General features: G+C 41.3%; 1 protein-coding gene across 1 annotated transcript in view; it reads left to right on the top strand.

Moving 5' to 3' along the window:
- Window positions 1–17,202, top strand: part of grin2ca (glutamate receptor, ionotropic, N-methyl D-aspartate 2Ca) — a 54,806-nt gene extending 37,604 nt beyond the window's left edge. Inside the window, exons 5-12 of the mRNA XM_062438631.1 lie at window positions 1,420–1,588; window positions 4,234–4,387; window positions 6,123–6,248; window positions 9,448–9,677; window positions 12,868–13,028; window positions 13,149–13,336; window positions 14,298–14,530; window positions 15,583–17,202. Of these exons, the coding sequence (XP_062294615.1) occupies window positions 1,420–1,588; window positions 4,234–4,387; window positions 6,123–6,248; window positions 9,448–9,677; window positions 12,868–13,028; window positions 13,149–13,336; window positions 14,298–14,530; window positions 15,583–17,202 (2,881 nt within the window). The remainder of the gene's footprint in view (window positions 1–1,419; window positions 1,589–4,233; window positions 4,388–6,122; window positions 6,249–9,447; window positions 9,678–12,867; window positions 13,029–13,148; window positions 13,337–14,297; window positions 14,531–15,582) is intronic.
- Window positions 17,203–18,826: the final 1,624 nt, after the last annotated feature.

Below are 18,826 nucleotides of genomic sequence, written 5' to 3'. Positions count from 1 at the left end.
AAAAAAAAAAAAAGCCTTACAACAATGGATTATATAATAATACAGCATTATGCAATAACTCGGCAAAATGTAATAAAGTCTCACCTTATTATGTAAGAAAAATAAAAAACAGTTATTTGAGTTATTTAAGATTATTTTAAGTCTATCTATCTATGCCACTATTTATTTATTCATAGTACTTATACATCTTTTAATTTTTGTAAAGCACCTTGAAAAAGTTCTATAAATAATGATGCATGGACTCGAAACAGGGACAATAAGTCGTAGTGTCTATCACTGGCCACATGTAGAAAGGTATATTATGAGTGTGAATAAAATGCAGGATTTAGATTTAAAGATTCTCTCATTTAGAGTTTACTGTAACTAATGAAATAGCTCAAACCTTTAGGCTAATAACCATGTGCTGGTTACCAATGACAACACGAGCTGACCTAGTAAATAATATTCTCCTTCACTCTGTTTAACCTTCGTGTCGTCCTCCCGGGTCAAATTGACCCAGTCTGTTTTGACTGTTCCTTCTTTCCTCCCTTCCTTCCTTCCTTCCTTCTGTCTGTCTGTCCTTCCTCCCTCCTTCATCTCTCTTTCCTCCTTTCCTTCATCCATCCCCCTTTCTTCCTTCCTCTTATCCTTTCTCCCTCTTCCTTCCTTCTTTCCTCCCTCCCTCCTACCTTCCTTCTTTCTTCCGTCTTTCCTTTTCTCCCTCCCTCCTTTCCTTCCTCCCTCCCTCCCTCCTTTCCTTCCTTCCTTCTTCCTCCCTTCCATCCTTCTTCCTCCCTCCTTTCCTTCCTTCTTCCTCCCTCCTTTCCTTCCTTCCTCCCTCCTTTCCTCCTTCCTTCCTTCTTTTCTCCCTCCCTCCTACCTTCCTTCCTGCTTTCGTTCGTTCCTTCCCTCCTTCCTCCCTCCCTCCCTCCCTCCTTCCCTTCCTTCCTTCTTCCTCCCTTCCTCACCCCCTCCTTTCCTTCCTTCTTCCTCCCTTCCTTCCTTTCTCCTTTCCTTCCTTCTTCCTCCCTTCCTTCCTTCTTCCTCTCTTGACTCGAGGACAACAGGAGGGGTTAAATATAAACTATGGAAATCAGCATTTCCATATTGTCCAAATCACCTACTGCAGATAGTGATTGGTTATTTCCAACTGAATTGATAGCTCATAATGAGAGTTTAATCACATAATTTATTTTAATCAGAACTGAGCGGTCTTATCAACAAGAAACTGACAACCAGTGTTCAGTGAGTCAGAGCGGAAAAACTCTGCACTGACCTCCAAATGAAACATTGAAAAAGTTTCTCCCCCACAATCAGAAACATCATATGCTCTCTTTTTCTTTCTTTCTTTCTTTCTTTCTTTCTTTCTTTCTTTCTTTCTTTCTTTCTTTCTTTCTTTCTTTCTTTCTTTCTTTCTTTCTTTCTTTCTTTCTCTTTTAGTATTGTCGGTCACACTGAGCCTTACACCAAACTGTGCTGTAAGGGCTTCTGCATAGACATCTTGAAGAAGTTGTCCCGCACCATAAAGTTCTCCTACGATCTCTACCTGGTGACCAACGGCAAGCACGGCAAGCTGGTCCGCGGCATTTGGAACGGGATGATCGGAGAGGTGAGAGCTGATTTGTTTTTTATTACAGCTGCTTTAGTCACCTTGCATTAGCACACAGAAACTTTCATCATTAACAAAGCCCAGGAATTATTCTTTCATATGCATCAATTACAGTACAATGATATTTCGATCAATTCCTGAAATCTGATTTTTTTTTAATGGATATTTCTTCAGTGTTTCGATTCTTTTTCACTGAAATTATTTAAATGGCTACTCAAGGAATTTCATATTTCACTTTTATATCATTAAGGGAGTTAGGGCTGGGCGACTATGGCAAAAATTAAAATCACGATTAATTTAACCCTCCTGTTGTCCTCGTGTTAAGGAAGGAAGGGAGGAGAGGAGGAAGGAAGGAAAGGAGGGAGGAAGGAAGGAAGGAAAGGAGGGAGGAAGGAAGGAAGGAAAGGAGGGAGGAAGGAAGGTAGGGGGAGGAAAGAAAGAGAGAAGGAGGGAGGGAGGGAGGAAAGGAGGAAAGACGAAGGAAAGGAAGGAAAGAGAGAGGAAGGAAAGAAAGAGGGAGGGAGGGAGGGAGGAAGGACAGACAGACGGAAGGAAGGGAGGAAAGAAGGAAAGATGGAAGGAAGAAGGAAGGAAGGAAAAGAAGACAGGAAGGAAGGAAGAGAAGACAAGAAGGAAGAAAGGAAGGAAATGAAGACAGGAAAGAAAAATGGAAGGATAGATGGATGGATGGAAGTAAAATAAGACAGGCAGGAAAGATGGAAGGAAGAACAGATGGAAGAAAGGGAGGAAGGACAAGAAGGAAGGAAGAAGGGAAATGAAGACAGGAAAGAAAGATGGAAGGATAGATGGAAGGAAAGAAAAAAGACAGGTGAAGACGTGTTTTTTTGTCTTCAGATAAAAAAAACCTAAAAACTAAATAAAAAGGAAAAGCAATCTGAAAGAGAGATGAATGAGAACATGAACAGGTACCAAGGCCACAGTGGTGAATGAGGAAGGAACAAAAAGGAGGAGTAGGTGTCCTTGTGAATAATCTCCACAGTCATATTTCCTCCGGCCGATCCTCCTTTCTGACGAGTTGGAGGATAAAACATTAGCTGGGCTTTTTTCTTTTTCTTTTTTTTCCCCCTTTTTTTCCTCAAACACAGGAAGGCTATTGTGCTCAATGAGGCATCAGCTTCCATAGGAGAGATAATGGCTTGCATGAGGCGGACTGTCTGGACTGTAAATCTCCCAGCTCGCCATCAGCATGATAAACAGTGGTGTGGTACGGCAGGAAAAAAGTCAAGGAAAAGCCGGAGTCTCAGCGGCCGATTACGTCCACTTCCTGTTTGTAACATTACTGTCAGCAGCCGCCTTATATAACAGCTTTATGCTTTATGCAGCAATACCTTGGAATAGATTATAAGGGAGGGATTAACCTTTGTGTCGTCCTCCCGGGTCAAATTTACCCCGTCTGTTTTGACTGTTCTTTCCTTCCTTCCTTCCTTCCCTTCTTCCTTCACTCTGTCCTTCCTCCCTCCTTGTCTCTTTTTTTCCTTCCTCTTTCCTCCCTTTTTCCTTCCTCTTTCCTCCCTTTTTCCTTCCTTCTTTCCTTCCCTCCTTCCTTTCTTTCCTTCCTTCCTCCCTCCTTTCCTTCCTCCTTTCTTCTTTCATTCCTTCCACCTTCCTCCCTTCCATCCTTCCTTCTTCCTCCCTTCCATCCTTCCTTCTTCCTCCTTTCCTTCCTTCTTCCTCCATTCCATCCTTCTTCCTCCATTCCATCCTTCTTCCTCCCTTCCATCCTCCCTTCCTTCTTCCTCCCTTCTATCCTTCCTCCCTCCCTTCTTCCTCCCTTCCATCCTTCCTTACTTCCTTCCTTCATTCCTCCTATCCTTCCTTCTTCCTCCCTTTCATCCTTCCTTTCTTCCTTCCTTCCTTCCATCCTTCTTCCTCCCTTCCTTCCTTCCTCCCTTCCATCTTCCTCCTTTTCTTCCTCCCTTCCATCCTTCCTCCCTCCCTTCTTCCTCCTTTTCTTCCTCCCTTCCATCCTTCCTTACTTCCTCCCATCCTTCCTTCTTCCTCCCTTTCATCCTTCCTTCTTTCCTTCCCTCCTTCCTTCTTTTCTTCCTTCTGTCCTTCCTCCTTCTCTTTCTTTCCTCCCTCATCCCTTTCTTTCCTTCCTCCCTTTCATCCTTCCTTCTTCCTCCCATCCTTCCTTCTTCCTCCCTTCCATCCTTACTTCTTCCTCCCTTTCACCCTTCCTTCTTCCTCCCTTCCTCCTTCCTCCCTCCCTTCCTTCCTTCCTCACTTCCTTGACTCGAGGACAACAGGAGGGTTAAATCATGGTGGATTGTGCTTTACGCTGCAGTGGTGAATAAAAGGAAAGATAACAGAGTGATAGTCTTTTGAGTTGTGTCTGTATGGGGGGTTTGCTGGGTGTGCTGGGTTCTGCTGGGAGTAAAGAGCAGACAGTATATCACCCTCAGGGCCAGAGGGGCCGAGTGTGTTGACTGGCTGATAAATGAGATTCATCTGGAAAGGTCAGCCATGAACGTCCCGTATTATGTCAGACACTTTGCTACACAAGGTCAGATTTACGATCCCGCAAGACAAACATCCGCTCTCCATCTGCACTTTCATCTCACCGCAAAAAAAAAACAAAAAAACACAACCTCTCTCTCTATCGACTCTCCTTGCCATCACAGGTGTTCTACAAGCGGGCGGACATGGCCATCGGCTCGCTGACCATAAACGAAGAGCGCTCGGAGATTATTGACTTCTCCGTGCCGTTCGTGGAGACGGGGATTAGTGTGATGGTGGCCAGAAGTAACGGGACGGTCTCACCATCTGCCTTTTTAGGTGAGGAAGTCCTCTGTGATTCTCTGAAGTGATGAAAACATCTGCTTGTGGACATATTTCCATATTCGACAGATCACCCATGCCAGACTCCATTATCTAGTTCATCTATTTCTTTTAAATTTGTATTCCCATTATTTTAATATGATTTTGATTAATTGCTTATCTTATTATTTTTCCCAAACAACATTTTAATATTATTAAAATGTCGAAAAATAATAAAAAATACACTTTCTATGAAGCTCATGTCTACAATGCATTATAAACACACTTATAATGGTTTATAATGTTTATAGAACTGTATAATTATTACTAAAATCATTCATAAATATTAATAATACTTTATGACAAGAATCATAACACATTTGAAAACATCTCATAATGACTTATTTGGTCACTTGCTGACAATTTTTTTGAATGGATTATAGTGTATTATAATTATCATAGTTGTTACATACATTATAATCATTTTATAATGCATTATAATCACTTATCAAGTTTTTTTTTAATGTTTACATAACAGTATAATATACAGCTACAGATGAAGAAGAAATTATTTCAGGTATTATCTATAATTTGAGTCAATTTAGTGTTTAAAGTTTTTTGGGGGGAAAAAATATTATATAAGTGAAATGTAAAAGTCAAATTGGAGGGTTCAGGTCTTCGTCTCTAATGATCCCTAAAAAAATTCATTCATTTTGCAACATTTTTCACTTTAATTTAAAGTAAAAACCCAGCTTGTAATGTGTTATATCTGCCTATAGCTCAGGCATATCAATACTTCACTAATAATAACATTATAATGTATGCAAAATGTCAGTGAGTGACCAGCATTTATAAAGTATTACACTACTTGATCTTATTAGTCATTATACTCTATAATGTGTTATAAATGATAGTGCTATCAGCAGATTATAACACATTATAATGCAAGTATGTTCATAATGCATTAACATTTTCATCTTATTTCCTTTCATTTAATATTAAAAAACGTATTTTATTCTATTTTTTGTCTTTATGTATGCTGTTTTATTCAATATCAATGAAAATCAATTATTTTCTCAATGAAATCTGTCATAAAATAATAAAATGAATGAATATTATATCTTAGAGACATGGTTGAAAACAGTATGTGTCGACCACATCAGAGAGTTTCCCCGTCGTTAACACTGATATTACTTAAATTCAGAATAATAGTAGTATCCTTTGCTTACTCCGTTTTCTCCATCACTACCAACAGATGGAGTCTGAATCTTTAACCTTCGTGTCCCCGTCTGTTTTGACTGTTCTTTCTTTCCCCCCTTCCTTCCTTCCGTCTGTCCTTCCTTCCTTCCTCCCTCCTATCTCTTTCCTTCCTCCCTCTCTTTCCTCTGTCCTTCTTTCCTTCCTTCCTTTCTCCCTCCCTCCCTCCTTTCCTCCCTCCCTGCTACCTTCCTTCCTTCCTTCTTTCCTCCGTCCTTCCTTCTTTTCTTTCCTGCCTTACTTCCTCCCTCCTTTCCTCCCTCCCTCCTTTCCTTCCTTCCTTCCTCCCTCCTTTCCTTCCTTCCTTCCTTCCTCCTTTCCTTCCTTCCTTCCTTCCTCCCTCCTTTCCTTCCTTCCTCCCTCCCTCCCTCCCTCCCCTTCCTCCCTTCCTTTCCTTCCTTCCTTCCTTCCTTGACTCGAGGACAACAGGAGGGTTAAAGTCTGAGTCAGAACTTATTATTCGGTGCATTTCATCTGCGTCCTTTTGTCCCTGCAGAACCGTACAGCCCGGCGGTCTGGGTGATGATGTTTGTCATGTGTCTGACTGTGGTGGCCATCACAGTCTTCGTCTTTGAGTACTGCAGTCCGGTCGGGTACAATCGCAGCCTGGTCACTGCCAAAGGTAAGTTGTATCTACAATAACGCTAGGGTAGAAGATTAGAGTTAAGATTAGCAAAGCTTGGATTTATTTGTTTGACTTATGATGTGTGCATAGAATCCAGTTTCTCTTGGTAAAACTGTATTTTGAAAACAATGTCACTATTGTAATCTTTCTGTGGCCAGAAGCTGCATCATCAGTGTGTAAAACATGGAAATTTGAACTCCTTTATTATCAGGTTCGGGCCCGGGCTCAGGGCATAAAGCTTGATGCTTGGGTCAGGTTCATGTTTAGTGACTGATAGAGTCTAAAAATAAATAAATAAATAAAAGGGTAAAAAAAGGAGTAGGACTAGAAAAGCTCATTGCTTCATCCTACACCCATTCGAACATTAGATATTTATTGTTTGTTGTTTGCCTGAAAGAGGAAAGTATGAAATAAAAAAAGAGGGAAAAAAGTTGGAAGAAAGAAAGAAAGGAAAGAGAAGGAAAAAAAGAAAGAAAAATATCTGAGTGTATGTGTATGTGTTGTTTTTTTAAATTTCAATTTTTTTTGCTATGATTTCTATTTTGCCGTAAACCACTGCCTATTTGTTTTGTTTCGCTATTTTAACATGTTCGAAATAAACTTAACTAAGCTTAACTAGTTAAAAAAAGTTACACTTTTAATTTAATAAGTTAGTTACTTTTTGCTGAATGTGCTGAATGAGTCTGGTAAGTTAATAAGTTAGTAGGGGATGAAATAAAGCTAAAATATAACCAGTTGAGTTGGGTAGGGTCTTAACACCAAGGCTGGGTTCAAATCCCAGTTTTAGACTAATGCTGAGCTCTACTTAGATTCATATCTACATCCTAGACATCCTATGTATAGAAGTTTGGGGTTGCCAATATTAAGATTAAACGATTTAATCAATAAAAAAAAAAGCCATTTGTGTCTACATGAAGTGAAGCTGAATTAAAATGCAATAGATATTGACATTCTTATGATAATGAGAACAGCACATGATGATTCTAGCACATATTAGATAAAGATGAAATAGAAATGTCAGTTTGCATTTTCATCAGAATAAAGTCAGCCCTTTACAGTCCACTATAATAACATCATTCCACGGCTTGGGTTTATGACCAAGCCTATCTACATTTGGCTTGGGCTTGTTTTATGTCCGACAGAATATTTTAAATTAAGTTGATACATTTCATTTTTTAACACTGGCATACTTGAACCTCCATACTGAGGTGTGACAAACGCTAAAGTCTCACAGGTCTCACAGGGGCTTTAGAAGAACATGTGAAAGCCTTAGCCTATTTATAGTGGTCACATATTGGATCAATGCCTGGAAAATTGAGATACTGCAGTTTTCATCTTGGAGTCATGTGGTCTATAAAACATTTTATAATGGATGGATGAAAAAAGTACCACAGAGGCCACGTTTCTAGCATTCCTTAGATGCCTGTTTTATGTATTATTACAGTATGTCAACATGTATAGGAAAGTCAAAACACTGGTTAAAAAAAGACTGTTTCTGTAAGTACATTCTGCCCATTTTGATTGTACATATTTCAGTTTTGACTGAGCTGACTTGTGTTCATAGACTGTATATAAAATGTACCGTAAAATCCGTGACGTCACCCATTGGTTTGTGGACTGCTGCTTGGAAGTGAATAGTTTCGGATCTTGGGAGCGCCATCTTGAAAATTTCAGGTGCATGCCGAGAAAAATAAAAACACGGATTCTACTTATATGGGCATCAGGAGGAGCATGAGGCGCCCCCCTGAACCTGTGAACCAATCAACCTGTCAATCACGACGTAGCCACGCCCTAATGCATACCCTGCTTTATCGTCACATATAAAATCAGGGAGGCCAAAATGTCCCAAATGAACATCATACTGCATTGAAGAAGGCTTTAAACTAGCGATTGAGACCATAAACACATTTTGAAAACGTTTACTGAGGTTAGAAATCAAATGAGAAGTTGGTGAATTCTCCATTGACTTGTATAGAGACGGAAGTCCTTTTGACACCAAAACAGTCGCCCCCTGGTGGCCTTTGATAGAATGCAGTTTAAGTTACTTCCGAGTTGGCCTCATTTCAGAGGACCGGAACTCCCCGCTTGCTTTTGTGTTATTATTCTCTGTGAGCCAAGCTGCAGACATTGACATTGACATGTAATTTCAAGTTAAGGATCTAAGATCTCTTCATTGTTATGGCAACGCTGACAACTTCCAATTTACATTCAAATACTGCGGCAATAACAGAGGTCATGTGTCTTTGGCTCTAATTTTATACTGCACTCCCACGTAATGCATTCGTGTTCTTTTGTTTTGTTCCCACTGATTAAAAAATATCTGATGTACCACTCAGAGTCAGCCATGAAGTCTATTATTTTTCTAACTTTAACCAAGTAGTTTCCTTTACTTTAATTTAATCAGACTTCAAACAAATCAATTTCCATATGGGTCTTTTTTTGGAAGTCACTGACAACCTATTTTGTCTGTTAGCTAGGAGGGATTTATTAGAATTAGAGCAGTTTTAGATTAACCATCCTGTCGTCCTCGAGTCAAGGAAGGGAGGAAGGAAGGAAGGGAGGAAGAAGGAAGGAAAGGAGGGAGGGAGGAAGGAAGGAAGGAGGGAAGAAGGAAGGAAAGGATGGAGGAAGGAAGGGAGGAAAGGAAATAAGGAAGGGAGGAAGGAAAGGAAGGAAGGAGGGAAGAAAGAAGGAAGGAAGGTAGGAGGGAGGGAGGAAAGAAGGAAGGAGAGAGGGATGAAGGGAGAAATGAAAAGAGGAAGGAAGGGGGATGGAGGAAGGAAAGAAGGAAGGGAGGAAAGAAGGAAGGGAGGAAGGTAGGCGGGAGGAAAGATAGACAAGGAGGGAGGGAGGAAGGAAGGAAGCACAGAAGGAAGGAAGAAAGGTGGATTGAGGAAGGAAAGAAGGAAGGGAGGAAAGAGAGAGGAAGGAAAGAGAGAAGGAGGGAGGAAGGAAGGAAGGAAGGAAGGAAGGAAGGAAGGAAGGAAGGAAGGAAGGAAGGAAGGAAGGAAGGAAGGAAGGAAGGAAGGAAGGAAGGAAGGAAGGAAGGAAGGAGGGAGGAAAGAAGGAACAGTTAAAACAGACGGGGTCAATTTGACCCGGGAGGACGACACGAAGGATAAGTGTGAACATAGCCGTTGTACCAGTTGTACAGCGATGTTGATACCAAGTCGTTTCTTTCTTTCCTCCTCCCTAGATCCCGGCGGTCCCACCTTCACCATCGGGAAGTCAGTGTGGCTGTTGTGGGGAATCGTCTTCAACAACTCCGTCCCCATCGAGAATCCCAAAGGCACCACCAGTAAGATCATGGTCCTGGTCTGGGCTTTCTTCGCTGTCATCTTCCTGGCTTCGTACACAGCCAACCTGGCAGCCTTCATGATCCAGGAGCAATACATTGACACTGTCTCTGGACTGAGTGACAAAAAGGTACAATTCTCTGTTCCTGTCATTGACAATCCTGTGTGTGTTGTTAGGCAGGTAGTTGTGTTTGATGTACAGCTTAGGAAAAACACAGAGGGGTCTATTTCGGGTGTGTAAATATTGTGTGGTAGAGCTATGAAAAGGCAAATATCCATTAGTCGCAATGTCATAGCTATGACTTTTCACTTTACAGTGTAAGTGGTAAGATTGAATTACACCCCCAGACTTTAGATGGAAGAAGTCTGTGGACAGCCAATGAAATTTAATGCACAAGTGTATTTTCTGAGCACACCGAGATTGTAATATCTGGTATTATCTTATGCATATTTCTTTGGCCCGAGGATGTGTTTTATAGTAGTATTGACAAGAAAATCCATGTGAAACCATCAGCACAATAAATGATTTGTAGAGTCTTTGCTCACAGGCAACTAAAGAGATTAAAGAGGCATTTGAGGAAAAGACAGAGCCGTCCACATTACAATTCTAGCCAAGTCATTTACGATTCTCGTCTCATTATGCATTAACTCTGCAGCCATTTTGACAGCGAGACCGTAGATTATTGAGCAACATTCGGCATGGCAGAATGATTGGAACGGAGGGATGAACTGCTGTTTGTCCAGCTGTGCCGAGCCCCTCAGGTTAAGTAAATGTAAATGAGGTACAAGATGAAGCCACAGAAAGTGACCTTGCATCAGAGAAGTGTGATGAAGACGAACGGAGCCACTCTCAGGACGCTGTGCTTTGTTAAGGCACATGATTGCCTCATCCCTATGGAATAGACACTTCACTTATAAGAAAAGTCCTTGTGATGTGGCATCATGTTAAATCTGACATCGCTTGACCTCACTCAATCCACCATTTGTGTGTGACACACTATATCTCTGCCTGTCAGTTGCAACCATAGACTGTATATAAGAAATGGACGTAACATCCTCGATGTCCCCCATTGGTTTGTGGACTGCTGCTCGGAGGCCAATAGTTTCGGATCTGAGCAGCGCCATCTTTCAGGTGCACGTCGGGAAAAATAAAAACACGGATTCTACTTATATGGGCATCAGGAGGCGCATGAGGCAGAGCGGGGGGGTTGCGAGGGCTGGATCTACCACAGTCTACACTGGCAACCTGGCTAGCGGTTACGACTAACTATAACCACAAAACTCCGGAGAAAACTGTCGGTGTGAAAACGTTCACAGCTATTTTCTGCAGTCTATCTCTCCGCGCACCTGAACCTGTGAACCAATCAACCTGTCAATCACGACGTAGCCACGACCTAATGCATACCCTGCTTTATCGTCAAATATAAAATCAGGGAGGCCAAAATGTCCCAAATGAACATCATACTGCATTGAAGAAGGCTTTAAACTAGCGATTGAGACCATAAACACATTTTGAAAACATTTACTGAGGTTAGAAATCAAGTGAGAAGTTGGTGAATTCTCCATTGACTTGTATAGAGACGGAAGTCCTTTTGACACCAAAACGGTCGCCCCCTGGTGGCCTTTTGATAGAATGCAGTTTTAGGTTACTTCCTCGTTGGCCTCATTTCAGAGGACCAGAACTCCCCGCCTGGTTGCAACACTAGTCAGGTGTATGCAGAAGAGGCTTCAGTGACATGCTGTCAAAATATAGTGAGATGCTTGAATCTAAGGCGGTTACGTGAAGAGATGTAAGTACTGTGCTGACCAGAAAAATCACAGCATTAATCTTTAGTCAAACACTTAAAACGCGTCATGTTTTTCTGGCATGCAGCCTCTTGTGGTCTTTCAAATAATAACCATCCGCCCACAGAATCCAAGGTGGAAGAGTTTTGTTGTTGTTGTAGAGCTACAAAACCTCTTAGGGCGGATATCTGGATGGATCAATCAATAAATCACTCTTTATTGTCCACAAGGGGGAAATTTGGTTTGCAGCCAGGTGACATCACTCATAAGGAAAGCAGTAACAACTGTCAGACACACAATACAGTAAAACACAAACAAGATAACAAACAAGATGGAGACTTTGTTTTGCATCCAGTTTCCTACCAACAGTAAATCAAGGTTTCTTTTAAACATGATCCCAACGTGCCCTTTACCTTAATCAAGTAAACCTAGATGCCAAAAAATGAAAGAGGTGGCAGATCAAAAATCATTCAGGTGGGTTTTACTTTACAATGAAAAGCTGGAAAGACATGTCAGGGTACTAATAACACCCAACACCTGTAGTAATGTTGAAATAAGACTTTGTTTGTCAAGGTTTGGTAACTCCGATTTTCTGATAATGAAGCACAGATTGAGTATTGCAAGAAACATGCAATGACCTGTACAGTTAATCAGTATCCTTCCTCGTCTTTTGTGGGTTTTTGGTGGTATAATCCAATTCTGTTTGTCGATATTGTAATTATACTACTGCTAAATCTGTCTACTTGGTACATGTGACACCCATTGTGTCCAGAAACAGGCATCAATCTTCTTAAGTGTCTTCCTTTTTATTCAGTGTTTCTTTTTTTATAAAATATGGGATTTTAGGATATAAACATGACCTCAAGACATTGCTTAAGGTTTAATATCAGAATGCAGAAGAGGTCTGGTTCATTAGTGAAATATCCTGAGATGATATTGCTCCTTTTCTCATACAGAGTTTATATCAAATTGTCCCTTTACTAATGTACTGTGAGCATATTTGCATAAGGTTAATGAAAAGTACAATTTTGTCGATTGTATTTCAACCCCCTCAGCTAATTAAATGCATATAGTACTGCCAAAAGCTAAAGTATAAAATGAGCGGTTCATTTCTTATTGCAGACGAGGAAAGGATGAAAGAACTCGTGATCCCTCGAGACACTGTGTCTGGACAAAAAGTTCATTTCTTGATCGTTGGGTCTGAATTTACGCAGTCAGATGTATAAATTAACAGAGCAAAGACCAGCAGGATAATGAGTAAAACAGAACTTAAGAGAGCAAAAGGCAGAAATCACAAGGATGCCAAGGTGGACAATGTCACTAAATTAGTTTCTGAGCATTAAATCTGAGCCTCACAGCTTGCATGAGGCTTCTAAATGACATAAAAAGAGAAAACAGCTATTAGGGTGATGAGAAAATCGTAAATGACTACATTCTCATATGCCAGAGGTCTTTTACATTTTGGTGTCAATCAATATTGCAGATCGCCATTATGACAGTTGTGAAAATATTCCCCATTCTGTCTCTTCTAACAGTTTCAAAAGCCGCAGGAGCAGTACCCTCCGTTCCGCTTTGGTACAGTCCCAAATGGCAGCACAGAGCGCAACATAAGGAGTAACTACCCTGAGATGCACTCCCACATGGTCAAATACAACCAGAAGGGAGTAGAGGATGCCCTTAACAGCCTCAAAACAGGGTAGGTTTGCCAAGAATCGTAAAAAAAAACCCATATAAACAGCGGAATTAAGAGCCAGAATGGAGCCTAACAGTTATATAATGGCTACTTAAGAGAAAATCTTTGTCTTTACCCTTGTAGGAAACTGGATGCCTTTATCTATGATGCTGCTGTGCTGAATTACATGGCTGGCAAAGACGAGGGCTGCAAGCTGGTGACCATTGGCAGTGGGAAAGTGTTTGCTACCACTGGTTATGGCATCGCACTGCAGAAGGATTCACGTTGGAAGCGACACATCGACCTGGCTCTGCTCCAGTTCCTGGCTGATGGTAAATTCTTCATATATATGCAGTAGAGGCTGAATTTCATAAAACAATACAAGTACAGTAATACTAATAATAACTGTATTTGAACAAAAAATAAAAGCAGAATATGACCATGAATATATAGGTTACAAAATATTCAGACTTTGAGAGACACGTCATGAATGCATGTCAGTATGAGGTGATTTATAATATGACACGTATTCTGCTGACCGACGTTCCTCAGGGAAGTTATTGTGAAACCTTGTGCAAAAGCCTGGTCACCTTTGGGAGAAATATGCAATAGATGGTAAGAGCAGTACAGGCTGTTGCATAATGTGTCAACCCTGGAGCCAGCCAACAGGAAGTCCTGTGATATTATTCTCTGTTATTCTCCAATATATCTTTCAGCAGTGAAATTATGTGATTTAGACAAACAGTATCAGTCAACTTAATCCTCTACAAAACTGCTGTGTCTGTAATTGGCAAAGTAAAAAGTGTCTCACGGGTTAAGTGACAGTGGTTCCCATCCGAGAGATCGTGTGTATATTTCTGCAACACAGTCGTTTTTCAGACTTGTCTCTAATCTCTTTTTTTTCTTTTTTTTCTTGTGAACAACTAGATAATTTTAAATCTTCTGATCTCTAAAAAATGATCAAATAAAAACAAGTAAATAGAAGTATAACTGGTGTAAAAAAAAAATGGGGTCACAAGCTAAAAAAGGTTTGGTAGCCACTGCTGCCACACTTTTAATTAGATGTAAAAAGATGACAGCAGCTGTAATTTGCTTATCTTATAAAAGAACAAATGCCAGCACAAAAGAGTCAGATGTAATAAGGATAAGGACTTAAATCACAAACTGCATGGCAAAGAAATGTGTAATTTTTTACATTTGCATTGCATTTCATATGAGATGCCACCAAAATAATACTAGTGTTATGTCAATGAACCTTATTGTCTATCTATCTTCTTTCTTCCTCACTTATAGGTGACACACAGAAGCTGCAGACCGTCTGGCTCACGGGCATCTGCCGAAATGAGAAGAAAGAGGTGATGAGCAGTAAGCTGGACATCGACAACATGGCGGGAGTCTTCTACATGCTGCTTGTGGCCATGGGTCTGAGTCTGCTGGTTTTTGCCTGGGAACATCTGCTCTACTGGAAACTGAGACATTCAGTACGCAAATCAGAGCGCCTGGACTTCCTTCTTGCTATCAGTCGAGTAAGTTGTCTTTATTAAAAAAAACTGCAAGACAGTATAAGGTGATTTGTTACTATTAAAACAAAGGAAAAACCAAAGAATTAAAAAGTGAGCACTGTTTATTCATAGGGTAATAGAATGATTTGGAGTTTAATTGCAGTAATGAATGTGTTACCTTTCACAAAAAAAGCTTTAGCATATTTTGAATATACAACAGCTGTAGTTGTGAAATTAAACAGTGTTAAGATTAGGTCTCACTAGAAACCTCCCTTAATATCATGCAGGGATTTGTGGGCACACTTTAAGTAATTTATATTCCACACTCTCAAGTAACAAAACAGTTTTTGCAGACATGAGTTGCACAGAAAAGGTAATAATTACGTGATGGCTTTGCTGCATAAAAAAAAGGTCTACATCTGAGGTCTCATTCGAAACATAGCCTCACAAATACTGGTAATGCAGTAAGTCAAATCAGTACACAACCAGAATAGTTTAAGTTATAAAAAAAAGATAGAAAAAATAAAATTAGTTTAAAGCATACAAGAGTTTCATGGATATTTGCTGAAATACTGTGATGTTCGTGATCCCTGAGAAATTGAATTTAAATTGCCCCATTAAAAAAACCTTCAGCTGTGCGTCAACAGTAGTGAGAGGTGAGATTAAGTATTCCAAACTGATACACAATTTGAAAGTAAAATAAAGGCTGTTGGGATAAGAACAGAGAAATGAATGTGGTAAGTGTATGATCAGCAGCTCACTCATTTATATGCCTGAGTTGTTTTTAAGATCAAGCTGTGTGCAAACAACATTTGGAACATGGCAATGTGAACATAAAACCACTATAAACAACAACAAATTTCATTCTGCAGTGACAGTTACCCATACGTTAATGATTTTCAGCTCACTTCCTCGGAAAATTAATTTAAATTTTGTAGAAATTGACTGACTTTAATTACATTGACTGCGGCAAAACATAAGTGAAAATCTTTGGGAGATCAGGAGCTTATTGGTTCATTGTGGTATCTGTTGATGAGGCTTAAAGATTATACATTTGCTTTGTCATCTCTCCGCAGGGCATCTACAGCTGCTTCAATGGAGTAGAGCACACTGATCACAATGGAAGCATGCCGAGTCCGGACGTTACTACCAACTATTCACAAGCCAACATGCTAAAGATGCTGCAAACAGCAAAGAACATGGTGTCGTCTGCCAGAGTGGAGAACTCTCTGGACAATGCAACCAAGACAATAGAGAACTGGAGCAGGCGAGGGGGCGACAATGTGCGGGTCGGCCTGCCACCCAGAGTGATGACCACAGACATGACCCACGGCCGCTTGCCCTACATCTCCAGCATCACAGACAACCATTTACCGTACGCTCAGAGGGCCATCACACCCACCTTCCCAATTCATTACGGGGACCCCACCACCCAGCCCCTGTTGGATAAACCCCGGGTGGTGACCCGGCCGACTCCGCTCCGCTACACGTTGCCCTCCCGCAACAGTCAACATGTATTAGAGAGGACTCTGCCCATCTCCAGCCTCAGCAGCCCTCACATCGCCATTAGGGACCCTGCTCCCTCCGGTCCACCTAACCCCCACCACAGCAGCAGGCTGTATGTGGAGAACCAGCCCCGGCACCCTACGTCCTCTTTTGTCCCTTACAGGGAATTCCAGGTGCCCGATATCTACCTGGAGCACAAAGGACCACTGAGGAGGAAGTTTAGCTACCCCCCTGACTGTGTGAGTCGGAGGAGGAGGTCCCATAGCTACGTGTTCGATGCTGCAGACCCCAGAGTGAGAGCTGAATATAATGAACCTCGATCCTGCCTTGCTGAGCTGAGGGCCAATCACCTGCTGAACAACCATGGCGCAGATGCTTCTGCCATGGCCTGTACAGGACACTATCCAGGCGGCAGCACCAGCTGCAACTCCTGTATGAAGTCCTACCTGGAGCCTGAAATGGATGACGTACCACTTCTGGGGAAGGACAAACTCAACCGCCGCGCCTCATTCCTCAAAGCCACATGGGGCAACGATAGGGTCCATCAGGTAGATGAAACAAAGCCCTCCACATCCACATCTCCATCGAACCGCACAGACATGCCTGACCTGTTTCCGCGGGTGGTAGTAGCCAACCCAAAGCCCCATAAGCTTTACGGCAGCTTGGGGCATAACCTGTCCTGCTACCCCCTGGCTGCTGAGCCTGCCTACTTGGACCCGGCCCACATGCGCTCCTACCCTTACAAGCAAAAGCTCAGGTACTCTGAGTCCACCCGGCTGCCCTCGTACAGGGAGGCCATCCTGCAGAATGCCGCTGCCCTGCGCCGCTCCTCCTCCACAGTGGTGCACAGACACTACTCCACCTACCTGAACTCATACACAGACCTACCAGTGTATGTGGGGCCGCTGGCCCAGGGGCCGCCACAGTTCTACGACAGTTCCAAGGACATGTGCCACTTGTTTCCCTGTACAAGCCACTGCCCAGATAATGCAGCAATGTTGCCTCGTATGAGTGACAGGCAGATGGTCTACCAGAACAATATGTTTGGGGGCTACGATGGCACAGGAAAGAGGGAAGACCCAGGCTCTGGGAGCAGAGAGCGGAGGCAAGTTTTGGTGGCGCGCAGAGTCAACAGTCCCTATGTGCCAAAGCCCTGGGGCAGGGTATCTAGCCTGGAGTCTGAGGTCTGAGCCCCCATCCTTACAGGACCTCCACCAGGCTTTCAGACTGAGCCCCTCTGAAGGGGGCATGCCTGGGGGTTCTCCCCTCAGCCTTTGGTTAAAGCAAAAATTAAACTCTACACCAATAGTGTATTTGAGAGTACTGACTCTCAATTATCAGTGCAATAATATCTTGGGCAGCAAAATGTAAAGGAGAAGACACTGACAAGCAAATACTGCTGGGACTTTGTAAGCCAAACTTAAAACACTAATAAAAAAAGAAAAGGCAATGTTGAAAAGTATTTAATACATAAGAATTTAACCTCTTGATTGTTATTTAAAGGATTTTTAAATACTGTGTTGCTATGTGAAAGAATTCTTGGAGACAATATACTGTAGCCTCTCAATCTGATTATGACTTGAGACATTTCTTTTTTCTCATAGTTTTCAAAAATCATTTCAGTACCCACCATTTCAATTACCAGATAAATTATTAGGATCATTTTGTGATCAAACCACTGACATGTCTTCCAGGAATTTTCTAAGTCGACGACCATGGGTTCACCGTTGCTCTGAGGTTTTCTGCTCCATTGGTCATTGATGTAATTTGACTGGGATTTTAAAAAGGGAAAATCGTAAAAAAAAAAAAAATTATAATGTGTATTTCCATTGTTACACTACCCTTTAATAAAGAACAAGGTCATCTCTATCTGTATGTACAAATGTTGTTATTTCAATCTTCAAACTCACAAAGCACAGATTATTGTGTAAATACAGTAAAAGTTCATATTAGGTTCTGACCTGAGATAAACCTGAACCACTAAATCCACCTGATATACAGCAGCAAGTTAGATTACGTAAGCTTAATAAAAGTTAAAATAACAAAAAATCATGGTTTGATCTGTGTGGCATCAGATGACGAGAGCTTCAAATCGGCAGCGAGTGCATCTGAGTGGAACATCAGCGTAAACGTAAAACAGAAGCCGTTTAAATGTGATTATAATATGATGAATAATAAATCAAGCAGTCACATAGACACACTGGGTTGAGCTGTCTCTAATCAGACTCACAATCTGTTTATTAGCTAAGTATTCAACCTTGCAAAGAAGATGTCTTTGCTAGAACAAAAGTTAATAATAATGAACATTTAAATGAAAGTGTTCAAAGTCAAAATCAATTTACAGAGCCGAATAATAGTAGTTTGGAAAATGGGATATAAAACTTTAAATTAAATATTGACTGTACAAAGGAAGAATGGACTGTATTATGGACAAAGAAATGAAATGTGTGATTAAAATAGGTGACAAGTGCAAAAATTAAATATGAAGTGTGCAATAAATGATTAAATGGTGGAGGTTGAATGCAAAGTGCAATGTTAGTTCAGTTTAGGTTCGGTTCAGCTGTGTGTAAGCCAACAGCTGCAGAAGCCTTTCCTGTGTTTGCTGGTGGAGGTTTTTATGGATGTCAGTATTTTTATCCTGAGTGGAGAAGTTCAAAGAGTCTGTGTCCAGGTTAGGATGGGCTAATTAAACATGCATTGTGTGTAGAAAATGCAAATTTGAAGGCTTTCTAATGAGGTTAAATAGGGCTGCAACAAATGATTATTTTCAGTACAACCCAAAGATATCCAGTTAACTAACAGAGAGGACTAAAG

The sequence above is a fragment of the Scomber scombrus genome, chromosome 18 (genome assembly GCF_963691925.1).
Source record: "Scomber scombrus chromosome 18, fScoSco1.1, whole genome shotgun sequence".
NCBI classification, from domain to species: Eukaryota; Metazoa; Chordata; class Actinopteri; order Scombriformes; family Scombridae; genus Scomber; species Scomber scombrus.
The sequence above is the reverse complement of the archived record's forward strand: the minus strand, read 5'-3'. Positions and strand labels throughout refer to the sequence as shown.